This window comes from Dryobates pubescens, chromosome 15 (genome assembly GCF_014839835.1).
Source record: "Dryobates pubescens isolate bDryPub1 chromosome 15, bDryPub1.pri, whole genome shotgun sequence".
NCBI lineage: Eukaryota > Metazoa > Chordata > Aves > Piciformes > Picidae > Dryobates > Dryobates pubescens.
This window is the reverse complement of record NC_071626.1, coordinates 18,245,291-18,254,231: the sequence shown is the minus strand read 5'-3', so window position 1 is coordinate 18,254,231 and position 8,941 is coordinate 18,245,291. Positions and strand designations below refer to the sequence as shown.

At 55.7% G+C, this 8,941-nt stretch overlaps 1 protein-coding gene across 1 annotated transcript; it reads left to right on the top strand.

Annotated features, from left to right (window-relative positions):
* The first annotated feature begins 6,143 nt into the window (after positions 1–6,143).
* LOC104299439 (C-type natriuretic peptide 3-like) lies at positions 6,144–7,966 on the top strand. The gene is made up of 2 exons (XM_009899600.2): positions 6,144–6,242; positions 7,682–7,966. The coding sequence occupies exons 1-2, from the start codon at positions 6,144–6,146 to the stop codon at positions 7,952–7,954; spliced, it is 372 nt and encodes a 123-aa protein (XP_009897902.1). The 3' UTR covers positions 7,955–7,966.
* Positions 7,967–8,941: the final 975 nt, after the last annotated feature.

The window sequence follows — 8,941 nt, the reverse complement described above, 5'->3', positions numbered from 1 at the left end:
GAGACAGGAGGACAGAAATGATCACTTCCAAACTGTGTCTGAGTGTATGCAGCTTGACATTCCCATGGCCAAATCTCATCTCTGCTGGGGCACAGGCTGGAAAATAGAGATCACACTTCGGTGTCCCCGTGCTCTAGAAACTCTTGCACTAAAGACATTCCACCAGGAGAAGGCTCCCATGGGATCTTTTGGTGTCACCACCAGGCAAGGCAGTGAGGGGCAGTGCTTGGCTGGTTTTGCCCTGGCTCTGCAGATGAAAGCAAGCTCTCCTGGTTTCAAAAATAAAAGTCTCTGGAATAAAGTCACTCCAAGAAGAGCTGCACTCACTGCTGAGCAAAGCCTGCTTCTTCCCTTCCCTCCTGCACAGGGCTGTAAGGACACCTGCTGCTTTCTCTTAGGCTATGCCCTAAAGGAACTTGCTGGGTTGAGGCTCCTTTATCTTTGATCCTGTTGTGAAGGGTCAGGCCCTGCAAAGCCCAGCAGGGCTCTGAGGCTGAGTTACCTCAAAGAATAGGTGAGGGGCTGGGGGCTAGGAGAGACAGGAAGGCTGCCTGGGCTGGCACTTCAGCTCTTTCCCTCAGGAATGCCACATCCTGTGGGGCAGTCGTGGCACTCCTTGGGCAGCCCTCTGAACACAACGTGCCTTACATGTGACTTTGTGTTAAACAACCTTTAACCTCCTGTCCCAAAGGCAGGTTGGCCTTTGCCCCAGAGCTGTTACTGCAGAGTTCTTTGCTCTTACCTGGAAGCTGCCTGGAGAGCAGGCCAGTGACTAGCTGGCTGAGAATCAGAAAGGTCCTCCTGTCACAGAGGGGCCTAGGTTGGAAGGGACCTGAGAGATCACAGAATCATGGAATGTTAGGGGTTGGAAAGGACTTCCAATGAGCATCCAGCCCAACTCCCCTGCCAGAGCAGCATCACCTAGAGTATGTCACACAGGAACACAGCCAGGTGGGTTTGGAATGCCTCCAGAGAGGGAGACTACACACCCCCTGCACAGCCTTTTCCAGTGCTCTGTCTCCCTCACAGTGAGAAGTTTTCCTCATGTTTCCATGGAACCTTCCTCTGCCTCAGCTTCCACCCATTGTCCCTTGTCCTGTCATTGGGCATTGCTGGCTCATGAGCATCCTTCCATCCACTAGGCCCCCAGGTCCCTTTCCCTGCTCTCCAAGAGGTCAGTCCCCAGCCTATCCTGGTCCACAGGCTTGTTCTTTCCCCGGTGCAAGACTCCACACTTGGCCTTGTTGGATTTCATTAAATTTCTCCCTGCCCAAGCCTCCAGCCTGTCTGTCTCACACAGATCATCTACTCTGGCCTCCCCACCATGGGCAGGGACACCTTCCACTAGACCAGGCTGCTCAAGGCCTCAGCCAGCCTGGCCTTGAACACCTCCAGGGAGGGGACATCCACAACCTCCCTGGGCAACCTGTTCCACTGTCTCCCCACCCTCACTGCAAAGAATTTCTTCCTAATCTCCAGTCTAAATCTGTCTTCAAGTTTCAGTCCATTGCCTCTCATCCTGTCACTATAAGCCTTTGTCAAAAGTCCCTTCTTGGCTTTCTTGTAGGTCCCCTTCAGGTACTGGAAGGCCTTTCTTCTCCAGGCTGAACAGCCCTGACTCTCTCAGCCTGTTCCCAGGGGGGAGGTTCTCCAGCCCTCTGATCATCTTCATGGCTTCCTCTGGACCCACTCCAGCAGCTCCACATCCCTCTTAGGCTGGAGGCAGTGCTGCAGGTGGGGTCTCAGCAGAGCAGAGGGGCAGAATCCCCTCCCTGTGCTGCTACTCTCCCTGCTTTGGATGCAGCCCAGCACACAGCTGCCTTCTGGGCTGCCAGTGACCATTGCTGGCTCCTGGGGAGTTTGTCACCAACTGACAGCTCCAAGTCCTTTTCCTTAAGGCTGCTCTTGAGCCACTCCTCCTCCAGCCTGGACTTGTGCTTGGGATTGACCTGACCCAGGTGCAGGACCTTGCACTTGGCCTTGTTGAACTTGCTGAGGTTGGCTTGGCCCCACCTCTCCAGCCTGTCCCAGGCCCTCTGGATGGATCCCTTCCCTCCAGCGTGTCCAACCACACCACATAGCTTGGTGTCACCTATGTTGCACCCAGGCTCAAGGCTTTCCAAGTCCATGCAGTAAGGCTGTGTGTAGATGAGACAACATGGTGACAAAACAGCAGTCAGGGAGATAAGAGTGCATGGGTACAGGAAGGAAGTTTTATGGATGGCCATAAAACTCTAAGCATTGGCTTCCCTTCAGGACCTGCCCTTTCACTACAAGTGGTTCCCATTTTTGCCTTCAAGACAGCCTCACAGCTGCCTTTCTGGGATGGAAGGTGGGTTTGGCAGTCAATGACAGGACTCACAGTCATTCCTTCACCACTTTGCAGTGTCTGTTGCTCTCATCTGGTCAAGTTAGAGTAGAAGGTGAGCAGGAGCTCCAGTTCCCTTTCTGCAGGCTGTGCAGGTGGGGCCTCTCCTGGCTCTGAGGGAACATCATGGGTAAATAAAGCCTGCAGAAAGATGAAGCAAAAACTAAGCCAGGTTTGGAAGCTCTGCCATGGTTTCTCCCCTTCTGTTCCTCACAAGCAGCTATTTCAGTGGCTGCCATGGTGACCAGGAAGTGCTACAGATGGAGCAGTCCCACTCCCTCCTTTCTGAGGCAGGGGGATTATTCAGTGCCAAGGTGAGTGGTGCTTCCATTCTCTGAGGGACTCCTGACCACAGTGGGCTCCAAACATCTACAGGTGGTGCCACTGGAATGCTGTGAAGCTACACTTCTACAGGCTGCAGCAACTACAGACTCACAGAACAGCTGGAAGGGACCTCTAAAGATCTAATCCAACATCCCTGCCAGATCACCTACTGCAAATCACACAGAATCACATCCAGTGTATTTTGAAAGCCTTCAGAGGTGGAGCCTTCACAACTTCTCTGGGCAGCCTGGTCCAATGTTCTGCCACCCTCAAAGGGAAGGTATTTCCCCACATGTTTACGTGGAACCTCCTGGGTGCCAGTTTGTGCCCACTGCCCCTTGTCCTGTCCCTGGACACCACTGAGAAGAGCCTGGCTCCACCCTCCTGACACTTGCCCTTTAGATATTGATCAGCACCAATGAGATTCCCCATCAGTTTCCTCCAGTCTGAACAGCCCCAGCTCTCAGCCTTTCCTCTTGAGATGTTCCAGTCCCCTCACAGCACAGTAGTGGCTCTCCGCTGCACTCTCTCCAGTAGTTCCCTGGCCTTGAATTGGGAAGCCCAGCACTGGACACAATATTCCAGATGAGGCCTCACCAGGGCAGACTAGAGGGGGAGCAGAACCTTTCTTGACCATCATCCTTCTCCATCACCATGGGCAGAGCATGTTTCCCAAGGGGTCCTTCAAGTTCCTGGCCCTGCTGCTTTCCAGCTGTCCTGCTCCTTCCCTTAATAACCAACTTCTGTGAGACTGACTGCAGTTCAGCAGGAGATCACTTCTCTGGTGGGCTTACCAAGGCTGGAATCCATGCTGAGCATCAGAGGGGGAAGGGGATTTACAGAGGAAACTGATTAGTGCCAGAGAGGAGAGCACAACAGCCTATTGGAGTCTGGGGAAACTGGGACAGCCAGGAACTTGTTGTCTGCCAAAGCCTTTTCACTTCACAGTCACTGCCAGGACACGTTGGAGCAACTATTCAGTTGTGCTGCAGCCCCAGCAAGGATCTGGGACACAGAGCAGCTGTAACTCCATGGCACCTGAGACTGAACACCTGCAACCTATCCAGGCCTTGCTGGATTTGTGAATCTGCAAGGAAACTGGGAAATTTTCTATGGCCTCTGAAGTTTCTTGCTTGGGACAGTGATGACAACTCCCTCTCAGCCTTTGCTGGACCCACGGAGGGAGACCCAACAAGGGAGGAAGACCAAGGAGGGAAGGGACGTCCAAAGCTCATCCAGTCCAACCCCCCTGCCAGAGCAGGATCACCTAGGGCAGGTCACACAGGAACACATCCAGGTGGGTTTGCAATGCCTCCAGAGAAGGAGACTCAGAATAGAGGGGCAGGAGAACCTTCTAATCCACCCCAGGATGCCATCCTTTGGTGTTTGAGATCCTGTCCATCCCTGCAGGACTCAGGCTTCGTGCAAGTGTGCTGGAATTTGGAGCAATTGCAAATGCATTTCTGGCATTCTTGCAGTGTGGGAGCCACCACATCAAACCATCACTGCACTTCAAAACCAAAGCACTCTTTGCTTGTACGCTTATTTTTCTGCTCAGGAAAGAGCTGACTCCTGGAACCATTTAACCTGAGCTGCATCTGCCTGCAGCCACCTTGCCAGCGGCACGGATGCTCTAGCAGGCTGCCACGGCTGCTTCTGGTTGTTCAGGTGAGACTAGAAAGTGCAGAACAACATCCTGGGAGACATCCTGCAAGTGGGATGAACTTGTGCTAGCTCCTTCCTCTCCCTCACCCCTCTGAAGCTTTCATACCTCAGAGCTCCACATCCCACCACACTCAAAAGGCAGAGGCTGGCTCTGTGCACACCCCCACTGCAGATGCCCACACCAGCAGTCACCTGTGCTTTGTGGGTTAAAAGTCTGCTATGAAAAGAGTCCTGTTCCTCATCCAATGTTTCGGTAGTGCCCATTAGCTGGGGCCTGGGGAGCCACTCCACTTGCTGGCATGCCCTGAGAGAGCTGGCCCAGGCAAGGAGGTGACAGGAGGACTGCCAGACAGGATCACCAGAACATTGCTCTGCGACCAGTGCCACTGACATGTCACAGGTATCAGGTGGAGACAGCACACTTGGGTGTCCCTACCTGTGCAAAGCCTCTCCTGCTTTCCAGCACCTGCGTTCCAGACTTACCCTTCATGGACTGGGATGCAAACGATTCGCAAACCTTTCTAGCTCCTTGGGTAGGGAAGAGAGGGACCCACAAATCCACCTGCAAGTGCAAGATGCTGGGAAGGAAGGAAGGAGGGAAAGGGGGAGAGCAGAACCTGGGACTTCTGTTATCTCCGCAGAGTATTTTTTTCTAATTTTCTTCTTGAAAACAGAACCCAAAAGCAGGCAGCAGAACACTGCCTGGCAAGTTCTGACCTACTTGCTTTGTGCTACAGTGCTGGGGAAAGGGAAGCTTATGTGCTATCAAACTCACCCAGCACTCCCAGGACTGATCCTGCACAGTCTGCCCCAGTCTTCTCCCATGATAAACTCTTCTGATTAGTTTGTCTTCACACTAAGGCTGACTTCTGCACCCTGATCTCCAAACAGTGACCTCATTGCCTGTTTCAGCTGGTGAGAAACTACAGTAAAATGGGAGAGGTAAACAAAGGGGGGAGGGCGGGGGAAACAACGGCCAGAAGATTTAGGAGGCAGGAATCTGCTCCGTGCCGTCCCACTCCCATTGTGCTGGGGAAAGTGCAGGCTGAGGCTGGACAAGCTCTTTTCTGTGCCCGTTCCTCTGGAAACTCAGCCCAGCCCTCCAGATGGTGACTCAGGACAACCAGCCTGCAGGTTTCGTGCCCGCTGGTACTAGATTCATGCTCCTGCCATCGCCTGGTGAGCACCCTGGAGAGTTGGTGCTGGGATTCGCACACCTCCTGCAGCAAGAGCTCTTCATTCCCAGGCCGACAGGCTCACCCAGACAGAAACATTAAACCCCAAAGTCCGTGTTGTCACACAGCTGACACGCAGCCAGCTCCATGCAGCCAGCAGCATGCCTACCACAGGGTGAGCTGTAGAGCTCATGCCCACACTTGATTAGAGACAGAACATTAACAGCGCTCTATCTACAAGGAGTATGCTCAACAGCACTGTACAATGCAGCCTCCAATATCGTCCCTTCGGGATGTGTCTCAGTCTCACCCCATTCCTGACCCTGACAGATACCTCCGGGTCCTAGCCAGCAGCAGCTCGACTCACATTTGTCTTCCCAGACACTCAGTAAACACCTTTGTATCCTTTTTCTTTAGAGGAAGGGGTCTCGCTGAGCTCACCCTGAAATACATCACCCTGGATAAAAGGGCTGAAAGGTTAAGGAGCTCCAGGGGGTATTCAGCAGAGAGCTGGGGGCCAGGCGCCTGCCAGACCCAAAGCTATAAAGGCAAAGAGGAGCCGGGGGAGCCTGCAGGTGCTGCCTGGCCTCCCACGAGCCGGCGATAAGGCAATGCTGGGGCTGCAGCCGCAGCCTGGCTCGCTGCTCCTCCTGGTAGCTCTGCTCTCCACCAGCGTCCAGACTGGGGCTTTGCCAAGACAGAGGCTACAGGTAGGAAGGGCTGGGAGGGAGTTGAGGGAGGTTTCAGGAGTGGAGGGGCAATTTGCAGAGGTTGTGTTTGAACCTGGCACGAGTGCTGGTCCCAAACTCCAGCTAGCAGAGGCTGCTGACTGCGCCCTCCCCTGCAGACCAACAGCCTCAGCTACAGGGTGACTGCATCTTTGTAACCCAGCTCCTGAAGAGCACCAGCATGACAAGCCAGCAGGTGGACAGAGGCCTTTTAGTGCTCTCTGGGCAGGCTGCCTGTAGGACTGCCCACATTGCCTATGGAGGCTTTTAACAAACAGGATACTGATCCTGTCTTACTCTGCCCCATGCCAGCAGCCACCAGAAATTACAGTCATGTCCCTCATCATATTCAGTGCCTAGTTCTGCTGCTTCAGAAAGAACCTGCATCCTGTTAGGCCAGGCATTGTCACTCCTAAATGCAGCACTACCCTCCAGTAGCCTCTCTTTAAGGCCAAGAGCTCTGACCAGGATGCCAGCTAGGGACTTCTTCACTTGGGTAAATCTTTTATCTTCAGCAATGACAGCAACAATGATTTTGGCTTTCGCATCTACCCAGCTCCCAAACCCGAACCTGAGCCCAACACCTTTCCTTCATGCTGCCCTGAGACAGCTCCAGGGAAGCAGTTAGGATGTGAACTGAAATCACAAGACTGATGCTGCTATGACTCACCACTTTCTCTCCTCACTAGAGATGTCTGTGTCCGCTTCAGTTAACTCACTCCAAACATTGCTGCACAAAGTCATCTTCGGCCTTAGCTCAGCAGCCATGAGGGACAGATGTGGAACAGCTACTGCAGGGTGCTTGCCCAGGCAGCCATGCCCTGCCTCCAGTGCACCTAACAAAGCTCCCAGCCCTTGTCTCTCTACGGCCAGAGGCTGCTGGCAGTGCCGGGGGTGTATGATCAGCACATGCCTGTCTGCACAGACAACCCAGAGTGCTCCCAACAAATGTGGAGTCCCCCTTGCTCAGACCTGCTCTACTCCTGCCCCCCCCCCCATTCTTTAGCAGCAGATATTTGAGGCAGGTCCATCCTCCCCACCAGCCCTTTAGGCAAAAAAAATATTAAATGCCACACAGCAGCCTGGGCATATGAAGGTGATCAGGATCAGCAAAAGGAACAAGGGTAAAGCCCTTGCAAGTACAAGGGGGTGACAGCCTGACAAGAGCAGGGCAACCTGCAGCTAGGCAGAGGCTTGCAGCAGCAGCCTCCCTGCTCGTTGAACCGCAGAATCATTGCAGACGGCAGGAGCTGCTGGTCCAGCTGTTCCCTGTGTCTGGATGTAATGTCACAGACACAGCACAGGCACCATTTTATGTCCTGCCAGAGCCCCGAGGAAGGTGTGGGCAGTGGGGTACAAGGCCCAATCTCCAGGAGCACCTGCAGCTCTGCTCTCACCCTGCTCTCCTCTGTTTATCCCAGATGCTTCTTTCCCAGTTGCTGCCCCTGGAGCCTGAGTCGACACTGGCTGAAGAGGACATGAAGGAAGGGTCCAGCTTCGACCCTCAGTTGCTCTCCTCCACCCTCCCTTTCCTCCCGTCTGGGACTAGAGCTGCCCGTCCCTTTCTCTGGCGCAAGACCCTGGCCAGTCGCAAGTGGGCACTGCCTGGAGATTGGGCCTGGAAGGCCGTGCCCAGGGGCTGCTTTGGTCTGAAACTGGACCGAATCGGGACCTTCAGTGGTTTGGGTTGTTAGCCTTCGAGGGGCTCCGAGGTGAGAGGGCCAGCAGTGCGGGCTGGAACAAGTAGGCAGGGAGCAAGTATGGGGAGCCTTGAGAGCACGGATGGCAGGGAGGACCCGGAGTGAAAGGAGCAGGCATGCCATGGGGCCACCACCTGCCTGCCGCCGGGGCAAAGGCTGCGAGGCGGAGCCGGCCGTGCCGGGGGTTGTGCTGCGGGGCTGGGAGCCCGGGAGCAAGCAGGGACAGACCGCTGGGCTGCTCACCAGCCCTGCTTCTCCACAGCCAGAGACCCGGGCGCTCACAGCACCGGCTTGGGATTCGCCACTGGCCGAAACCCTTCTGAAGATTCTGCGCCGACGGAGAGCGGAGAAGCAGCAGCAGCGAAAGAGCAGCGAAGCGACTGGGTGTCGCGGCTGCCTCTCGGGCCCCTGCTCGGCCGGCAGCCCCTTCCCTCCTCTCCGTGCTCGAGGACTGGCTAATTAAACAGTTAATTTCCGCATCCCAGCTGGGCGGCTGCGCCTCCCGGGAGGCAGTGCGGGGCCGAGGGGCTGGTGGCGGGGGCAGGCCGGGAGATGGCGGCAGAGCCCGCCAAGGCCGCCGGCCGCCGCTCTGGGGCCATGTTAGGTGCCCGCCGCCATTCCGAGTGGGCCGGGCTGCACGCACGGCTGCAGCGCGGAGCGGCCGCGGCGGGAGGCGGGGAACGGCGAGCGAGGTGCTGACCGCGGGCTGCACACGGGGGCAGAGGGGCCGCGTTGGCGCAGCCCGGCCGTACGCTGCCCCTCCGGCCCTGCAGTGTTTGCCGAGCAAACAGGAGGGCTCCTGTTTGTGCAGAAGCTGGCCCCCGAGAGCGGCTCGTCTGCGGGCTGCAGCTGGGGCACCACGAACCGCGGGACAGGGGCTTGCTCTCCTGCAGCCCCACGGCTGTTACCACACGTGCCGTCACCCCCTGGCCTTTAAGAAAAGGTTGCAACCTCGGCCAGGTCTAAACTTAGCTGTGGAGC

Excerpts from the sequence above, each read along its gene's own strand:
- LOC104299439 (XM_009899600.2), top strand. The coding sequence starts at position 6,144 with ATGCTGGGGCTGCAGCCGCAGCCTGGCTCGCTGCTCCTCCTGGTAGCT. Across the intron at positions 6,243-7,681 it reads TGCCAAGACAGAGGCTACAG|ATGCTTCTTTCCCAGTTGCT; the intron begins GTAGGAAGGGCT and ends TGTTTATCCCAG.